Source organism: Cynocephalus volans, chromosome 4 (genome assembly GCF_027409185.1).
Source record: "Cynocephalus volans isolate mCynVol1 chromosome 4, mCynVol1.pri, whole genome shotgun sequence".
NCBI lineage: Eukaryota > Metazoa > Chordata > Mammalia > Dermoptera > Cynocephalidae > Cynocephalus > Cynocephalus volans.
The window spans coordinates 109551704-109572522 of NC_084463.1; the positions used below are offsets into that span (position 1 = coordinate 109551704).

At 42.9% G+C, this 20819-nt stretch overlaps 1 protein-coding gene across 6 annotated transcripts in view; it reads right to left on the bottom strand.

The window, feature by feature from the left end:
* The window catches only part of SCUBE2 (signal peptide, CUB domain and EGF like domain containing 2), a 63598-nt gene that overhangs the window by 2930 nt on the left and 39849 nt on the right, over positions 1-20819 (bottom strand). For 4 of the 6 annotated variants that reach the window (XM_063093061.1, XM_063093066.1, XM_063093063.1 and 1 more), the window contains 5 exons: positions 9821-9991; positions 7650-7817; positions 6835-6996; positions 4304-4501; positions 2945-3097 (listed from right to left, as the gene is read on the bottom strand). In XM_063093061.1, the coding sequence (XP_062949131.1) occupies positions 2945-3097; positions 4304-4501; positions 6835-6996; positions 7650-7817; positions 9821-9991 (852 nt within the window). Of the gene's footprint in view, positions 1-2944; positions 3098-4227; positions 4502-6834; positions 6997-7649; positions 7818-9820; positions 9992-20819 lie in introns of those variants that run through there. The other 2 variants (XM_063093065.1, XM_063093064.1) reach the window with 2 other exon arrangements.

Genomic DNA, 20819 nt, shown 5'->3' on the forward strand with positions numbered 1-20819 from the left:
TCTATACTCACCCCCTGGGGAGCTCATCCTCTCCACCCCCCCCTTTTCTCTCTGACCTAGTGTTATGTAAATCAATCAAGCTTCTTACCTACCAAGCAAGATTCTTCTCTCCTTTATTTGAATGGGACTGGAGGAGGGAGAATTTGGCTGACTGGGGAGGAAGAAAGCTATGTTTGCCTTCTCTTTAATAATTTTTGTCCCTGACACACACATTAAATGCAGTGCACACAGTAATCCCTCTCCAAATGGAAATCCTCCCCGCTTTAAAGTCTATGCTATTTCCTGTAGATATAATTCAAAGCACAATCTTTTCCAAATTCTAGACTCAAATAAAAAGACTCTTTGTGTGCATATCATGTGCAACAAAGGCAAGCAAATTATAAGAACATCATTGAAGTCATGTGGGAGGAGCTCTTGACAAGTTTCTCTCAGTCAAGAGATGGTAAATGGAAATTAATAGTGTAACATGCATAATTACTAATTTGGTATGTGCACAGTATAGGTACTCTATTAATGTGGTATCTTTCTGCTTATTCTTTTAATTTAGTGAATCTAAAACAAGACTAAGAGTACAAGTTTTTCTAAAACTTGAATCCCTCCCTGAAATGTCTCTACCTCAGAGAACTGGCTCATTTTGGTGATGGGAGTTGACCATTAGGAATGTCAATTGCTGTACTGTTTTCTGGTGTTAGAGAAAACTGCCACTACACCAAATGCTTCCAGACTGTCTTTTAAAAAACATTTCATCTGCTTTTAAGAACTACTGTGTCTCCTCACTTTCTCCAAGTCATTATAAAAGCAGCGAAGCATTGTAGGTAAGAACCCAGGCTCTGGAGTCCCAAAGACCTGGGTCAATCCCAGGTCATTCTGTGACCTTGGGCCAGTCACTTAAATCTATAAGCCTGAGTGGCCTCATCTGAAATCAGGAAAGACTCGTGTCTTCTTCATGGGGTGATTGGGAGGAATGTAGCATGTGAAAGGCACTTTAGCACGTACCTGCTTCTCGGTAATGCTCGGGGCATTGTAGCAACAGCCTCACCTGCACCTTCTAAATGTGATTTTTATTTCTTCTGGGCTTGGAAAGCAGATATTAAACTTGTTTGAAATACTTGTTTTTAAAAAATAGAATATAAGTGAAGACCTAAGGGCCTTCTGTATGGCCAAAGTAGCAGTTTTCAACTATTTTCTGCTGTAATGCATGCAAGACACTCTTGTGGGCCTGACCAGGATTACATGTAATTTCCATGGTCCAAGCTCCAACTTTTTTTTTAAACCAAAAAAAAAAAAAAAAAAGGCACTTTTATGTGTTACAAAGGAAGATCTGAGAACGGCCATACTAAAATGTGTGAGCTTTGGTGGCATTTATTCTGGAGCCTCCATGTCTTTTTTGCTTCCTTCCTGACTCTGGATAGGGGAGGTTGCTAGTTAGCCTTCCAGGCAGATGAGGCTCTGTCTCTCACAACGGAGCCACGTAAGAGGCATTCGTACTCACCCCAGGAGTCAGATTCTAAGAGCCCTTGTCTTGGGAGTTTGACATTATTTCAGGCAACTATAGGACAGGGATAATGACCCTAGCTTTTGTCACATGTCAGAAATAAACTATGTGATGTGTTTTTAGGAATGCCATAGAATATTGTCTTTCCAGACATCTAATTTTGGTACTTGTCTGCTTAAAAACCTTCAATGGCTCCCTATAAGATTGTCTACCCTCCTGAGCTTGGCACTCTCGGCTCTTCGCAACCTAACCCCACCTCTCTCTTCTCATCTCCTTTCTCATTGCTAAGCCCTATACACCCTGCCCACTGGCCAAACCAGACTATTCATCAGTTCCCACACATGCCAGCTACTCCATCCTTTGGCTTATGCTAAAGCTTCCATCCTTTGGCCTATATCATTCCCTCTCCCTGAATGTTCTTCCTTCTCATTTATGCCCACAAAAGTTACATGTTCTTTTAAGACCCAAATCTCTTGAGACTTTATTCCTTCTAAAAGCCCATGCACAATTAACTACTGCTCCTTCTATGCTCACACAGTGCTTTGTACTTCTAAAAGCCCATGCACAATTAACTACTGCTCCTTCTATGCTCACACAGTGCTTTGTACATGCCCTGTTATAGCATCTATGGAAACATTTTTGTGTTTCTGTCACTAACCAGGTTGTCTCCAGCAGCTAGACTGATGCCTGGCATAGTAGATACTCATTAAATATTTGTTGAATGGATGAATAAGTTCATGAATGAACAGATGACTCTTCTCCCACTAGACTGTAAGGCTCTCCAGGACAAGGTCCAGTTCATTTTATGCTCTTAGTAAATGTTGGCCAAGTCTTAAAGGTAGGTAGGACTCCAGGGATCAGATGGGCCACTTCTTCATCGTACATGAAGAAAATGAAACCAGAGAAGTCATCTGGCTTACACAAAATCACACAGCAAATCAGTGGCAGAGCCAGGACCACAACTTGGGTCTTTCTTCATCCCTCATGATTCCATATACAAAAGCCATAGGCATAAGAATTTAACATTTATTGAGCAATTACTATGTGCCAGGCACTTGTACCAAGTCCTTTAGGAATTCTCACTAAGTCTAATGAGTATCCTCATTTACACATGAGGAAAATGAGGCTTAGAGATGGCAAGTAACATACACAAAGTCACAGAAGAGGTATAGCCAGGCTGTCTGACTCCAATGCCCATGTTTTTACCCACCAAGCTGTGCTCACTTTTAATGTATTTTCTAAAACGTCTTCTCATCCCTGTAGTCAGTGTCCCCAAATGCCTGTTTAAAATCTGACACTTATGAGTCAGCAATGTCCTTTCCCTTCATCCTGCCTGCCTTTCTGAGCATGTGTGCCTGTCAGTAATCTACCAGCTGGCTTGGAAGCTGGTTCTGTTCAAAGCAGAGAAGCTCCTTCCATGTGCCGTAGCCTGAGCTGCACAGCACTTACCATCGTAGGTCACGTATGGGACCTGGAACCCTCTGGCACTGTTCCCTTCATTGGACTTAAACTGAATCCACAGCTTCTTTGACCTGGAGGTGAAGGCGATGGGGCGCTCATAGGTCTGGCAGGTTTCATATGTTGTCACAGAATTGGACGAAGCTGCCAAGGGAAGTTGGAGGGGGTGGGGTTCAAGACTCATGACTGAGCAGGCAGACAATGAAACTCAAACCATAAAACAAGTTATGCACAAGAGCTTTCATGCCCAGCTGAGCCACTATAACAGTCAAAAGTCCTGGAAACAGAGTAGCTTCAGCTAGTGATTATGGGGTCCCAGGGAAGGGTAAGCCTGAAAGGCCCATGGCTAGGCACACAGCAGCAGCTCAGACTGCAGCATTCGCTGTAGGAGCAGGGGACAGGGCCCTCAAATTCCAGAGCTGACCTGCTGTTATCTAATCACCACCATTTACTTCATGCTTCCTAAGGCCAGGCAGTGTGCTAAGCATTTTATGGGCTTTATTTCATTTAATCCTCTGAAAACCGCAGAAAGCTGGTGCAATTGTTACCTCTTTTATAGACAGATTAAGTACTTGCCCAGGGTCATACAGCCAGTACGTAGTAAATTCGGTATTCAAACCTACACCTGACTGCAGACATTTTAACCACTAATAAGAACAGCATTTATATAGTGGCTCCATGTGTCACTATTATTCTAAGTGCTTTACAAATATGAACTCAGTCCTCATAATAACCCTATGAGATACAACTGTTATTATCCTCATTTTAATACATGAGGAGACTGAAGGGCAGAAAGAGTCAGAATGTATGCCCAAGATCACAGAACTGCTAGGAGGTGGAGCTGCGATTGAGAGCCAGGCAGTCTGGCTGCAGAGCCCACTCACTATACACTGCCTCTAAGCTGTGTTGATGGCAGTGTCCCTTCCTGGACACTGGGGCCATTAGTCAGGATAGGAGGACAAGTCCCCTCCTGGCTGGACCATGCCCTTGGCCTTGCTCAGTCCCCAAGCCATGAGTTGCTATCCAGGGTGAGGCAATGTCTGGGGCCAGCACTGACTGAGCCTCACTGGTTCTCTGTGTCCTTGTGGAAGAGGGTCCAGCACACCCCGGTGAACACAGAGGGGGAGACTGACATGCAGGGTCACTACCTCTGGGGATCAGCAAGAGCCTTCCATGTGTGGTCTTAGTCTAAATTTTGTTTCTTGGCAAACCCTGTGAACTCATGTCTCATCTCTGTTCTAATATGAAGGTGACATTCTAGGCCTGCTCCTCACATTTAAAGCCTGGGGAGAAGATCGTCAGGCTTCCCAGCTGGCCTTAGAGGGGAGGGAAGCAGAGAGTGAGACGCACAGGTTTTCCGCATCACCAGGTAGTCTCCACAGTCATCCTCTATGGGCAGGAAGATCTCGGGGACCACAATCAAGATGCGGCGCTTGGGGGGCGGGTTGATGGTCCATGTACACTCGGTGTTGGCAGGGTAATTGCCTGGATAGTTTGGGGATTCAATGTATCCAGTGAAATCTCCCAGCTCCCCTCCACATCTTCTGTCTGCAAAAGGAAATGCCACAAGTTATGATGTCTTTCTGTCACAGCCACCTCTAGCTTGGTCACAAACCAGAGCACTCCTATAGCTATCAAAAATTGGGGCATGGAGCTGCAGGAGGCACCCTGGGCTCTCCCGAACTGGGGCAGTGGAGGGCCACGGGTCTCAACATCGCTTCCCCCCATGCTCCACCAGCTCAGTGACAACCAGCAAGCCTCAGCAAGAAGGGCCCCAGATTCCTGAGCTACGGCTGTGGGGGATGAGGGCTATTGCCACACTCCCTGACATCTGCACCCAGCCCAGCAATAACCAAGCCATCGCTGGAAGCCCACCGGTCTCCCCTGTGGTTGGTGCCACAGGCCTCAATCCTACCCCTCCTCCTTCCTTCTTCTTCCATCCCATTTCCTTTCCCTTTCTTCCTCCCCCTCCCTCCCACCTGCTGTACAACAACTTCATCGTAGAATGTAAAAAATATATATTAATAAAATTTAAAACAAACAAACAAATAAATAAAAAGAATAGGGCACGGAAATGACTGCAGGAATGAGTGTCCTGTAATGCCCAGGGCCCCCTTTAGGAGCCAAATTACATTAACTCCTCACAAGGAGTCTAGCTCTCTGCTCAAAGGCACTGAAGGTCAGAGGCAGGCATTTGTGAACAAAAGGATAAATTTAGCTTCCATATTTTGTTTATGAAGCCCAAGTGCCAGAGGAAACCATGGCAGAACTTCTAGGTCTGCCGAAATAGGGAGGACCGAGTTCATTGCTCAGTAAAGAATATTTGAACTTCCTTTAGAGGCCTTTGATGAAGGTAAAACAGACATATTTTTCACTTTTCTCTTAGGTCACATTTTATTTTTAAGTGGGGAAGAGATTTCCAATTAGCTACCAGCTAGTATGGGGCATGCTGGATACTGACCTCTGACCCCAGAGACAAAGATTGCACACACATGCACACGCACACAACCGCTTTCCCTCACAGGACCTCATGTCTTCATTTATTGAACCTCCACTCATCCAACAAATGTTATGCAAAGCTCTGGGAGTTCAGAAATGAGAGAAACAGTCCTTGCTCTCAAAGAGCTTATTGCTTAATACTGTCAGGTAAACCTGGGCAAGAAAAGATGTTGAAGGGATTACTTTTTCCCACTCTAATTATAACTTGGATTTATTATTACTAGTAGAAAAAATAAACAGGCTTTTTTTCTTTGAAGAAAAGAGGGGGAGAAGAGAGCCATGGCATCGAGAAGAGCTGCCTTCGAGCCTGAGGGCTGCCTGAGAAACTGTGCCATGTGCTCCTTAGCGCCAGCCAAGGACCAGGAGTGGCAAGACAAGGAAATAGATTCATCTAGCACTGTGAACTCCCTAAAGTCTCATCTACCAAAAGACTAGGGAACCCTAGTAGGTAGTGAGCTCCTTGTCATAGCAGGAATTCAAGAAGACACTAGATGGCTACTTATAAGCATGTTATTAAAAGGACTTCATCGGGATAGAGAGAAAACTAGGTAACTTTACGATCATAGAAGTCAAGTGATTCACTGCCTGCCTCAATCCCAAGCTCCTCCAGTTTGGGGAGGCTTCGTTGCTCCCTGGATTCCTGTCTTAAAGATACTGAATTAGCTGAGATTTACTTTTGGTCTTTACTACAGAATTTTACATAATGGTTTAAAAAACAAACAAACAGCAAGTCCTTAAATGACTTGCTTCCCCCTTCCTATAATATACTAATCAAACTCTTTAGCATGGCATTCAAGGATTCCCTTCCTGGTCTGCTGAGACTCCCTTCAGCACACTGTATGCTCGGGTCCAGGGATCTCTTCCCAATGGGCCTTTCACTTTCCTGAATTTGTGCTTCCCCCCAGCTGCTCTCTCAGACATAAAGCTCTTTCTCCTGCTCTCCCTCAACCCTCTCCATCAAAACCTTCTTGTGCCCTCTAGAACCCTTTCCTCCTACAGAGTCAATTGCTCTTTCCTCTGCAATCCCACAACCTAGGCTCCCTGTGAGCTTTGGTTTTGCTTGGCATCAGAGTGCCTGGTATAAAACAGGTCCTCCAACAATGCATGCTGCACAAGGCCGAACTGAAATTGTGCCCCAGGGAGGAAACTAAGGCAAGTACAGCTGTGAGTGTGCCTGGGGGAGTCACCAGGATCAAAGAAGGTGACTACCTGAAGGGTCAAGCCTGATCTCCCTCAGCCCTGATCTGCATAGCTGTGAGCTAGGCTGGCAACATCTTTGTGGTTCTGAATGAGCCTGGGACCTTTGCCCCTGCACCCTGGAGTTGGACCCAGACTCTTGTCCTCTTAATCAGGACTGTGAAAAGCCTTAGAGGGAGACCTACTTTTACACTGAGTTATGTTTGTGGAGCCATCAAAGTCAGTCGTAGTATTTCCTGGGCAGGAAACACAATCATTTTTTCCAAATTCAGGCTGGTATGTTCCCGCTGGGCAACGAATACATCGGTGAGTGGTGGTGTTGTAGAAATGTCCAGGTGAACACTGAACTATGGAGCCAGGGGAGGGTGAGGAGGAAAAAAAAAAGACATTTTTATCAAATGCAACACAAAAGGTTTCAAAATTCGTGAAATAAAATTTTATGCCCAAATCAAGTAGCACTTTTCTACCAATCTAGGGCTAATCAACAGTTAATTCCCTAAATAGCCAGTTTGGGTGGTATTCATACTTCACTGAGAAAAATGCAAAGGAACAAGATATGTGTGTATCTTCAAAGAGTTTATGGTTCTTGCAGAATCGGGCATCACTGATCACAACTCAAGTCTTCATGCAGAGCATGTTCATGAGTGTTGAAGGGGTCCAGAACTGAGGCTGGGCTTGGGCTCCCTGGGAAGAGGCTGTGGGAGTGGGGTTCTGGAGAAGGGGTAGGACCTGTATGTAGGTCAGAGTACTGGGATGAAGGAGGACTGGAGGGAAGGAGCCAAGGAAGCTTGTGTGCAAAGCCTGCTCATCAATCCCTGATCATCAGGGGGAGACCTTGTCCAAGGGGTTCCTGCAGGGGTGGATGGAACCGGAGACCTAAACCTCCAGCCCTGGGGCACCACATAGGGCATCTCTGGGCTGGGCTGGAGTGGAGCCTCACTCCCATGGCACTCAAAAGGGAAATTCAGTTCTAGAAAAAGACAAGCTGCCAAGTGCTCACCTCTGGTTTCACAGTCCTGGAAGGAAGTAGCTCCCAGATGTTTGGTGGGAAGGCCTCCTCCACAAGTAAAACAGGAAGTACGGCCGGTGTCAGGCTGAAATGTGCCCAGGGCACAGAGGTGGCAAGGTGCAAAGCCATCCGTGGAATATTCACCAGGTTGGCACAGACCTGGGGGAACCAATGGCCCTAGGTGAGCAAGACCTTCAGGAAGACTATTTCCTACCATCCTGCGGATGAGACCAGACCTTGTTTAAGCCTGTTACCCTGTGCTGACGTCAGCTCCCACCTCAGTGAGAGAATCATACAGTCAACTCTGCCCTACCGCTGGCCCTGAGTAGGTGGCTTGTGAGTGCCTGTTGTTCACACACAGGGCTACACAACACAGTGCAAAGATGGAAACCAAGGAGTCAAGTGTCAACTGCTTCCAAAGTATGGGAAAGACCTGGTTATGTCTCAGCTTAGACCTATGCACTGCCTGGGCATCCACTGCAATGCAGGAGCCCCCAGAGAGAGTTCTCTGCTCTGGAATCAATTTGGCAATTAGACACAGAAGTATACCCTCAGCCAGCTGATTACATCCTAGCGATATAAAGAGTGACCCCAAGAGTGTCCCCTGTTTTACCAGTTATATTTACTAAGTTACAGCTTATATCTGTTACATCTGGGACAAGAAGCACAGCCATAAACAAAAGAATCTCTAAAAGCACATGTTCCTTAAGAATTAGCTTGTCATTGGCAAGATGCTATAAAAATCTGTTGCCTCTTGTATTCCTAATATCTCTCCTCTGTTGATTTGAATAGTCGTCTTTTATAGTGGCATTTGAAAAACACACCCAAGGGAGCCTGTCAGACCTGGGTTCTAACTCTGAAGCCTCTACTTCTGGACTGTGTGACCTTGAACTAGTCACTTTAGCCTCACAAAGTTGTTGTAATGATACAACAACCTTATGAATGACTCATGTAATATATTAGCATAATGCCTGGTGTATTCAATAAATATTAGCTATTATTATTATTACTAATATTCTTATTGCTATAAATTTATCTTGATAAGGTCACATACAAGTGTGAACAGATGCCAAAAAGTCAAAAGTCCCACCCTCATCAACCTTGCAGTTAGTTCTGGAGTTTCATAACAGGCCAAAGATGTGGTAGGAGTTACATGCTCAATCTGAGGATCTACTTGTTAAGCAGAAACAGCCCTGCGGTTGAGTTTGGAGTCATGTAGGTGGGAACTAAAGCTGGGTCTGGGTGTCACTCCGAGGTGGGCCCTAAGGGCAGCACAGGGGGCCCTGTGCATTCCCACATGCCATCAGGTACAAATTGCCATTCAGATCACATTCAGATTCAAGCCCACAGAGTGTCAATACAGCCAGCCCTTCTCCCATTTAATAAAAGGAAGACATTTAATAATACAATAAACAGGAAAGAAGCCCACAGAACCTTACTTCAAAATTAGGCTCCAAAATTAACATTTTCTAAGAGATGATTAAAAACTTCACGGAGGTCCATGTTTTAACAAAACAGTGAATATATTTGAAAGGTATGAATTTGAGACCAAAGCTGGAAAAAAAAATCAGACCTACTTTCTCTATTTTAACACTGTTAAATAGTCCCTATAGACAGGGAGATCACTCAGGTCTCAGGAGTATATATAACCATGTGTCTCTTAATGACAGGGATATGTTTTGAGAAATGCATTAGGCAATTTCATTGCATGCAAATATTACAGAGTGTACTGTTACACTAACCTTGGTTCACAAGGTTTGTTACACACACCTTGACAGTGTAGCCTACTACACATCCAGCCTACATGGTATGGCCATTATAATCTCATGGGACCACTGTCGTATATGCAGTCTGGTGAAATGTCATTACATGGTGCATGACTATATTTACAGTTAATAAAGCATGCAATTCAACATTTGCACTTTTCTGCCAATGTACAGTACCCCATCTTCATTATTTGCTCAAGTGAGCATCTGCCCAGCATGTGTCAGGCACTGACCTAGGCACTAGAGAACTAAAGATGAACCCAACATGGTCGCTATTTGCAGGAAGCCCAAAGTGCAGTTGCATCATCTGGAGTCCTTCAGATGCCATTTGTAACTTCTTTGTAAACAATGACATTGGAGACTGGAGGAGTAAGAAGGAACAGAGAGCATTCTTACCTCCACATTCAGACACATTCCAAGCTTCTGGGGTCTTCAGGGCCCCAGGATTTTCTGGCCTTGGACATGGTTCGCAAGTGATTTGTCCTTCCTCATTTTGGAAGGTTCCATTTGGACATAAAATGCAGCGTTCTTGTATTCCATCATAATATGTCCCAGCCCTGCAACTGACTAGCCAAAGGGGGAAATGATCTGGTCAGTGCAGGGACAAAGGTCGAGGAAGGATGATGTGAGTACTAGAGATGAAAGTCAACAGATGGTTTTGACCACACACTCCCCCATGCAAACCCCCTGAAAACAGAGTGTGCACCACCTCTGGGTTCCCTGTGCATACCTCTCTACCATGATTCCTATCTCACCTGTCAGAGGCCTTGACAGGTCTGTCTCTCTCTATACAAGGAGCACCATGGGGGCAGAGATCACAGGGGTCCTAATTATTTTGTAGCACAAATACTCGATGGTTAAAAAGATATTTTAAAAAATCTTGAATATCTCTATTCACAGGGCTCTCAGAAGGATTATGAAGGTGAAAATCATTCATTGAACATAGGTCTAGTGAGAGCAGGGTGTTATTAATTCTGGCTGGTGGGACCCTGGAAGGCTTCCTAGAGGAGGTCACATTTGAGTCAGGCCTTGCAGGATGAATAGGGTCTCCCCAGATTAGAAAGGGGGCAGGTCATAAAGATTCATGCATGACATATGGGAGAAGAGGGAAGACAGGAAGGTTGGGGATAGAACGAAACATTTCTTGAATGCCAGGCATTTGGATTTTTCTCTACAGGTAAAGGGGTCATTGAAAGTAGAGGAATAAGACCAGAAACTGCATTTTGAAAAGCTCATTCTCTGGTGGCTAGGGTGAGTGGTGATCTCAAGGGTCTTACAAAATAGCACACTTCAGATTTGTAATAAAATTAATATGTTACCAAGAGTGAATCCTGGCAAATGTCTCCTGAAAGAATAAACAATAAGGGGAAATCCATAAACTGTGCTTCTGATTATATTTCTGTTGTTATTAGTGAAATGTGGATTTACACCTTATTTTAGAGTATGAATATGAAGTAAATGTACCAAATTTGACTCCCTAGTATATATCAAACATCATCATAGCCATCAGAATGGTCTTTCTAACGGCTAACATTTGTTGAGCACTTACAATATACTAGACACCATACCCAAAAGCTTTACATCATTAACTCATTTATTCCTCAACACAACCTAAAGGATCTAAATGCTATTATTAGCTCCATTTTACAGAAACAGAGACTTAGGGAGGTTAAATAATTAGGCCAAGATCCCACAGTTAATTTGTGAAATACACCTACAGTGAGATCAAGAGCTTTGAGTTTAAGGGGCAAAAAGGTTATTTAACAAAAGTTCAGACTAAAGCACAATTCAAGACTTTGCGAAAGATTCTCTATGGGGCTAGGAGAGTTTGACTAGAACAAACACATTCCCTATTATATTTAAAGTGCCAAGAAAAAAAAAAATCACACGACAAAGCTAGCTACTATATCTCTCTAATGTCTTAAGCGAGGAAATCTGTTTTCATCCTATCCTAAAAATGCAATTTGCACATATACTGTTAGGGTTAAACATGGCAAAGTTCTCTGTCATCAGTAATAAAAATGTCTTTTCATTGTTCACTCCATAATCTAAAAGAAAAGGAGGCTTTTGTATCATAATAAGCCAAAATATGCCACGTTTCAAATGTTATTTCTATAATTAAATGCAAGCAATCAATAAAGTCTACTCTCATATCTAAATCTTAATGCTTTTTTATATTGTTTGAATTTTCTTTTACAATATTCACACATCATTTTTAAACAATTTTGTGATATTTTTTAAAAATTAGAAAATTAAAAGTGAACCAAATTCTGGCTTTCTTGGCAAACATTACAATGAGTATGATGCATAAATCTGTGGCTGACAGAGTATAATTCCAGACTTATTCTCTAAATGCAGCCCTACTGGATAGTGGTTTCTAGAATCACTGGTTCCAGCCCATCTCCCTTAAAAAGCTGGGCTGAATTATGTAATAGGAAGTCATGACATTTTACCCTGAGTCCCACTTGACTATCTCAGTGTCTACAGCAGGTCAGTAAATAAGAGAATAATTCCTTCATGGCTCTAACAAGCCAATCTGTCATGAAGACTGGCAGAAAGTAAATAAAACCAAGGTTGTACAAAGCCCCTCTAGCCCAAGCCATTTTCATTTTGGGAAGAGCTGTTTTCATAATACTCGGTCACCTAAATGGAAAGTGCCCATATGGTGACAATAATTCCAACAACCCCATTAATCATAACTTTAGAGTCAGATCAGCCTGGTTTCTTCCATCACAGATCCTCTGGCAGAAAACTGATCCCTTCTCTTGTGGACAAGATCAGACCTGGTTCTCACTGAACCAAGTAACCGGATGGGCCCCTGCTGCTCCGGGTGTCCACCCCTCCTTAGAACTATTTAAACTCCCAAAGCCTTTTCAAGGTTACGTTTTGAGAGGCCTCACAATATCCCACATCTGTTGCAATTTCTTAGCTGATCAAAGGGCTGAGAAATGCCCCTCGGGCTGCCCTGTGGAAAAGAGGGCACCAGTTCTTTTTCCTCACAGTGAAAGGCCTGCTTCACATAAACAAACTCATATTGTCAGTCACAATTTCTATTCTCCTTCCAGAGAAAAAGACCTACAGAAATAATTCATGCCAAGCACCTTCCAAATAGATTTGTTTCTTTCACAAGTAAAAACGAGCTAACCACTAAAAAGCAACGCTGAAATGTCATGAAGGGGTGCCTGAAAACAGCTCTTTGCAAACGTGCTGAAGATCTGGCCCTCAGAGACCTCAATCACACGTTCCAGCTGCTTCTCTCTTCTCCGAGAGCAGCCAGCCTTGTTCTGCTGCCCCAGACAAAGGAGTCAATTGCCCCCAGAACACTTCACTATCACAGCAAAGCTTTTGTGTGTCTTCAGTGACCATTAAAATCCCATTCTCAAATCCCATACAGCTGTTTTCTCCGGCTCTTAAAAAAAAAAAAAACAGAAGAAAGCTTTTCTGATGCAAAAGGGAGAGACCAGCGGGATGAGGATTAATGGCGACAAAGAGGCCTAAAGACTCACCCTTTTTTCAGCACTGAGGCCTTTGAGTATTTCAGGCTATGGACAAACACTATGGTCTCTCTGTGGCTACGATGGTGAACCTAATAAAAGGGGTCACTCTCTACCATTTGACTGTTTTCTTAAGAATCACGCCCTGACTTCTGAAGAAGAGCCACAAGCATCCACGCAGGTTCCCAGGGTGTTGGGGCTGCTGCTTTGTCCCAGCTCAGAGGCGATGGCACCACAGGCCTCAGGATCCTGGTTTGAACCCCCTTTAAGTGTAAGTGCCTCTGGAAAATAAGGGACAGCTCCTCCTCAGTCTGAGAGATTGATTTTTCATTGTCTACCAGGTTTTTGGAGTGTGCTCAGATTTGTTGTTTGAAAACATTCTTACAGTTGCGGCAGAGAAATGAGCCCAGCTTGACACCTTCCTTGCTGGGCTACCAAACGCATGCTATGTTCTCCTCATGCCTGGTTAACTGGAGCTAAAATTTCACTTCCTTTAGAGCACCTCTTTTGCCCTCAATTTAAGTATTTCCGCAAAGATTTACCCTTTGCCCTCTTTTCTCTTAATGTTATTGACTGTCTCTGGAGTTTCATCTGTTGTTTCTGTGAAGATTTGTTTATTCATTCATTTAATAAGTACTTATTGAGCACTGATTATGTGCTGAGTGCTGTTTCAGGAGCTGGAGATACAGCAGAAAAGCCTACAGTCATGGCGCTGCCCTAATGGGGTTCCCATTCTAGTGGAGAATATGGACAACAAAGAAACAAATAAATATATAATAGAATGCCAAGTAGTGGTATGAAGAAAAGCACAACAGGGTAAGGGGAGAGAGTTGTGGGGGTGAAGTTTCTGGGCATGCTATTTTAGAACTGTGGCCAAGAAAGGCCTCTCCAAACAGAGACGAGAATGAAATGAGGAAAACAGCCTTGCAAAGGGACTGCCTAACAGCAAGAAGGCCAGTGTAGTAGGCACACAGCGAAAGGGGCAGGGTGATAGGAGATGAGTTTTAAAAAAGAAAGCCAGGGCCAGGTGTTTGAAGGACACAGCAAGGGCATTAGACCTAACTCAAAGTGTGTTGGAGGTTTTCAATGGGGGAGTGACACGATCTGATTTACGTTTTTGAAAGATCTTTTGGCTGTTGTGTGGAGAACAGAGTGAGAGCAGGTGAGGGTAAGGAGAGCAATTCAGAGCCAATCACCATAGACTGGGCAAGGGACAATGGTGGTTTGGAACAGTGTAATAATAATGCAGGAGAAGACAAGTTGGATTCAGAATATAATTGAAGGTAGAGCTGACAGCATTTGCTAACAGACTGGATGAGGAGCATGACAGAAAGAGAGAGGTCAAGACGACTCTGCAGGTTTTGACTTGAGCAACTGGGTAAACAGAGGTGCCATTTAATGAGATGGGGGAGAAGTAGGTTTGATCTGGGAGGGAGGGAGAAAGGAGGATAAAAGCTTTGTTTGGAAGTGTTGAGCTTGAGTTTCTTGTTGGCCATCCAAGTGTTGATACTGAGAAGGCGCTGATGGTCTCTGAGGCAGAATACTACACTTCAGGGGTTTACAAGATGTTCCACTGCGCATGGGCAAAACATTTTCATATTTGCACCAATTTTTTACCTAAAAAATAAGAAACAAACAAAACTCCACTGGTTTAGTACATGGTGCAAGACCAGCCCCTCAGTCAGTCCACATCTCTGTGAGTCACAGGACACACGTGAGGAGGCAGGGTCTCCAAGAAAAGAGAAGCACTGGCATTCCACAACCCCGGGGGTGCGGAGGGACTGACCAATTTGCTTCTTTCAGCATACTGACAGGAATTACAGTTGAACGGTGCCTGGCTAAATAGATGTCCTGATTATATTACCCGGTTTCAACTAAACTAACCATCACAAAACAGTAAGCAGCTTTGAACGATTCCTGTCAAGAACGCCTAGACTGAAAGTTGGACCCATGATGCAAGCACGCGGTGCTCCAGGAAAGTGCCGGGCGGACGCGTCTTCTTCTCCTAGGACTAGCTCTTTGTCAAACCACATCATGAGATAGAAACAGTAAGGATTTAACCCGATCTGACAAGAGTTCACCCAAAGCACTAGCAATGAACAGAAAAGACTATTTGAAAAATGTACTTACAACCACTGCTATTAACAAAGACTATAAAAGATAGTAGGGTAAGATGCTAACCAGTTATTTTTAAATTTTGTTTTTAATCTTTATCTTGCTCTTTTATCTTTTATTATGTACACAATATACTAGCCAATAGTACAAGAATATAATTTATAAATAAGTAAACATTCATAAATTCAAATACATATTACTTTGAGAGAGAGAGAGTGTGTATGTGTGTGTGCACATGTGTGATCTAAAATGCTCAACACCTCTGGGGTAGAGAAGTCCATAACTCAAAACAGAGGTAGAGCTGGAGAGGGAATTTGGGAGTTACCAGCATAGGGCGGTATTTAAAGCTATGGCACTAGATGAGGTCACCTAGAAGAGTGTGAAGATGAACGGGGGGACAGAGGACCAAACCCTGGGTGTTTAGAGATCAGAAAATAGGGGAGGAACCAGCATTGAAAAAGAAAAGGAAGCAGCCAGCAAAGTAGGAGCAGAGCCAGAAGTGAGTGGTGTCTGTGACCCATGAGAAGAGAGTGTTTCCAGGGGAGGGAGTGACAAGTAGTGTCGGAGAGGATGCCTGCAATGAGGCGTGAGAGTGGGTGAATGGATAGGCAACATGGGGGTGGTTAGAAATCTTGGAAAAAGCAGTTTAGTGGAAAGGTTGGGAATACAAACCAGACTGAGGAGAAAATGGGAGGTAAGGAAGCAAAGACAGAACAACTTTTTCAAGGAGTTTTGTTCTACAGAAGGACAAAGGAATAAGGCAGTAACTGGAGAGGAGCATGAAGTTGGTGAGGGTTTGTTTGGTTTTTAAGGCAGGAGATAGTTTTGTGTGCTGTTGAAAATGATCCAATAGAGGAGAATTCTAAGAGGAGGGGTGTGGGGTTGCTGGGGACAACAGCAGCAGCAACATTCTTAAGCAGTTGAGAGGGAATGAGCTCTAGTGCCTGGGTGGAAGAGCTGGACTTAGACAGGAGCACAGGCTGCTTATGCATTTTATAAGTCAGAGCCTGTGTGGACAGACACAGGATAGGAGGGTTGGTCTGGACGTGAAGAGATGAAGTCGTTTACCTAGACTCCCAGACCCCCATGGACCTGTGGACACCTCTGTCTGGAAATCTTGTTGCAACTCAAATTCAGCTTGCCCGAAGGAAACACTTCTCTTTTCTCCTCTGCCTCTGGCTTTACTCTTTTAAATGGCATCTCTGCTCTCCCAGTCACCACGGCTCCCACCAGTTATCCCTGCCTCTCTCCTCCCCATGCCATCACTGAGCTGCAGCATCCTCCAGTTGAGTCCCTTTTGTCCATCCCCCATTCTTCATCCTCATGACACTAATGTCCCTTAGATCCTTTCCATCTCTTATTTGGATTATTGAGTACCCTTCCAAATTCCCTTGCTTTCTGTTCCTCCCAGCCTCCGCTCTTTACCTCCCAACATCAGTTTTGCCTTTCTAAAATGTTTCTCTGATTGCTTCACTTCTTGGCTCAAAAACCTCTTGGGGCTCACTCCCTGCATGTCTCTCTGTTTCTGAAATTTTCTCTTTTTCATTGTCTATCTCCCTCTGTTAGAATGTGAACTTCCCAAGAACAGGCCCCTTGCTCATTATGTTCTCACTGGACAGAGTGGCACCTCAATTAACACTGGTTGAATTAATTTTTCTTAATTACTGAAGAGGAAAGCTACTCCTGTTAAAAACTGAATTAAACTTTCTTAGTGTCTTAAGAACCCAGGCACTAAAATACTTCGCAGTCTGCCAGTTGCCTGAATTGTATCTTTTAAAAATCTCAGAAGGTCTTAGAATAACCAAATGCAAAAACAGTTATATTATCAAGTATATTTCTTAAATAATTTATCCTTTAGCTGATATTATGAAAGTATAATAGCTAAAAATCCATGTCATAGTTAATTTTTCTTTAGAAGGACTTTATGAAGTACTATGGAGCTTAAGGAATTTGTTCCTTGGAGAATATAACTACTATTTTTTTTTTTTTTTTTTTTTTGGCCATCTTGCTAAAATTGATCACAGATGGTACAAAGGTCACTTGCAGAGCAGGCTGTCCCTAAAGTCCCCAAATGCCAAATTAATGAGACTTTACTATGTAAAAATGACAATAAAAAAGGAAGTCTTCAATTAGTCAGAAAAGATTATTTTCTTTGGTGTAACTTGGGACTTTAAAATGTATTTTTTTAAAATGATATTGGAAAGAAAACAATTTGATGGAAAAATAGGCAAAGAATAGGGATGCTCTCAGAAGAAGAAATCCAAATGACCACAGACATAAGACAGCATGCTCAGACTCAACTAATATTCAAAGAAAAACAAGTTAAAATGACTTTACTTTTTGCTTATCAGATTTGCAAAAATTTAAAGGATCGATGATAAATAACTCATATGAGCAAGGATGGGAGGGTGTAATAAACACTCAGATACAATGGTGGAGGGAGTATACATTGGTATGGTCTTTTTAGAAGGTAATTTGGCAGTATCAAAGTTTTAAATATGCATGTTCTCTGACCAAGCAGTTGTACTTCTACAATTCTATCCTTCAGAAATGTTGACCATGTGCACAAAGGATATTTGCTGCGGTGCTGTTTGTAATAGGAAAATTGGGAACAACTTCAATGTCCACAAATAGGGACAGGGCTAATAAATACCAGTGTCTTAAAACAAATACAGACTAGGAAGCTTTAAAAGAAATGAGGTAGCTACTCTATTAGAATGGAAACATTGTCTGTAATGTCTACAATTAAAAATAATACATAGCACTATTCAAATTATATTTATATATTTTTAAAAATATGTTTACTCACACATAAACCTATGGTCTATTTTCAGTACTGTAACCAAAGTTATCCTTTTAAAACATAAGTCAAAACCCTGTTACTCCGCTGCTCAAAACCCTACACTGGCTGCCCTTCCCGCTCACTGATTTCAGGTTCCCTGCGTGAGCTGGCGCACTGCTGCTGCTCTGACTTCAGGGTTCTCCCCCTCTCCCCAGCTCTCATCATACTGGGCTTCCTTCCAGTTCCTCCAGGTTTTTGTACTTGCTGTTCCCTTTGCCTGGAACTCTCTTCCCCAGAATCCCCATAGCTTGCTTCCTCCTGTCCTTTACGCCTGTCCATTGCAAAATGACACTTTGCAATGAGGCCTTTGCTGACCACAATCTACAGCCTTGTCCTGGCACTTTCTGTTCCTCTTCCCTGTTGGCCTGCTCTCCCTACCCTTATCACCATCTGCTCCATGACATATTTCCTTATTGATTGGTTGGCTGTCCATCTTCTTCCTCTCAAAATATAAATTCCATGAAGGCTGAGATTTTGGCTTGTTTGTTTCATTGCTGAATTCCCCAGCACCTCTAGAATGGTACCTGGCACACAGTAGGAGCTCAGTAAATATTTATTCAACGGATAAATACAATTTTATTTTTATATAAAAATATAAATTTTTTAAATATTTTATGTTTGAGTGAAAACTGATGTGGAAAAATACAGAGTAAACTATAACAGTGATTACTGCTGGGAGTGGGACTGGGGAGCTGTGGGGAGAACTTTCACCTTTACTGTATACATTTCTGTACTATCTGAAACATGCACTGCTTGTATAATTAAAAACTAAGAAAAATAAGTTCTAGTGGTCTACGGTAGTGCTAGGTGTCTACAATTAACAACTTATTGCATGTTTTCAAATGGCTAGAAGAGAGCTCAAATGCTCTCATCACAAAGAAATGATACATTTTTACAATGAGGGATATGCTAATTACCCTGATTTGATCATCACACATTGTATACATATATTGAAATATAACTCTGTACCCCAAAAATATGTTTATTATGTATCAATTTTTTAAAAATAACCAAAACCTAAATTAAAAATATTTTAAAAGATAAAAATGGTTCCCTCTCTCCTTCCAGGTCATTTAGACTACTTTTGGGGGGGTCCTTTCTGCAGATACTGAAAGAAATTTTCAAAAAGAACTATCCTAGGCTTGTCTCCACTGTATGTACCATCCAAAGTTCAGAAAACACCAGTAAGCCTAGTGTTTATGAAGTTGTTACACCACCAAATAGACCAGGACTATAAGACACACACACACACACTCTTCCCCATGCCATATGCTGCTGGGTAAAAAACCATTCTAATTAACACACCTGAACCTTCTTTATACACACTTCCCTCCAGCAGAAAGAAGAAATGTCACTGGTAATTACTCGTGCTGTTTTCTCCACATGGCAAAGTCTTCAACATTGCTGTCAGACAGGTGGACCTGATTTGGTTTCATGTGGGCTACAATATTCATCTAGTGTTAGAGGGAGCTCTTGAGACAAGACACACCACTTCCCTGAGAAACAAATCCAACCTAATTTAGCATGACAGGCATCTCGGGGACACATTCGCATACGACAACAGCTACATACACCCTCCACTGAGTACCCTTCATAGGTTGTCACCGTCATGAGGCCTCTGTTAAGTAACTCCTGATTCTTATCCTTGGGCCTTTATTCCCCAGAAGCATACACATGACAGTATTAGTAATACTCTCACTGGGAGCTGGTCCACAGCTCTTGACACTAGTTTTTCCTGAATTCTTAACTGGCCACAAAGATTCCCTGGTGAGCCCACAAGTCTTCACCATAACAGGATAGCAAATAAGGGGAGGGGTGCAATTTAGCCCTGAGAGGCCAGAAGGAAGACCAGCCTGCCCATCCTGACAGCTTCTGCAACTCACCGTGGAAAGTAGGGCAGCAACAGCCAGCTCTCACCACTGTTTTGGTATGGAAACTGAAACTCTTAGAATTTTAAATTAGAATAAACCATACAATCTTTTTTTCTCTTTTAAAGAGAGTCAGCTTGAATAAAAGTCAAGACTACCTGGGAATCAGCCCCTTGTGGACAGTTACACTTGATTTTACGCTTGATTTTCACTAAGTTTTGGCAAAGCAACAGATTTGAACTGTAGGGCTACTGTGCACAATTCTTTAGAACAAGTCCCCTGGGTTCTGCTTTGCTTATTCAGAAACACTGATTTATTACTCCTTAGCTAAGCTTCATTCCTCGGGCCTCGTGATTCTACTGACACTTCAGAAAGGACATGGATTTACTCTGGAGGGATTTGGTTATTGAAATTCACCTTACTTGGGCCAGTGCACAGGCTTTGGAATCAGACCATCAATGTAATCTTGAGCAAGAGAGCTTAGCCCTCTGAGCTTCAGTTTGTTTATCTGTTAAGTGGAGATAATAATACCTACCTGCTAATGTTACCATTAGGATTAAATGAGATAATGTAGACACTAGTGCTTAGTGTTGCTCTTGTGACAGATAAGAACTCAATAAATCACTACCATTATTACTATAAAATGAGACCCCAATTTTCCTCAGCTAAGACTTTTTTGGGTAGGGTCTCCCAAAATTGCCCAGAACAGTCTGTCATGGTAAACATATATCAAAACTGACCAACCTTGAACCACTTGCCCTGAAACCTCTTTCTAGCTTTATCAGAGAGACAGAATTGGTATTACTGAAGTTCTGGATCTCAAATTTAATTCTGAAGCACGCACACACACAACATACCATGGAACAGGCACTACCAGGAGCCTTGGGTTAAAGGTCAGGGATCACGCAAGGCAGCTGAGTGACCCTCTAGCTTTGCCTCTGCACAGAACTATAGATGGGAACTTGTTCATTGCCATAACTGGTCAAGCCAGAGGGAGATGATGACAGAACTGTGATAATGGAGCATGGAGAAGGCTCATGAGTGCCTTGCACCTCCAGTGCTCCGAAGGCCACCAT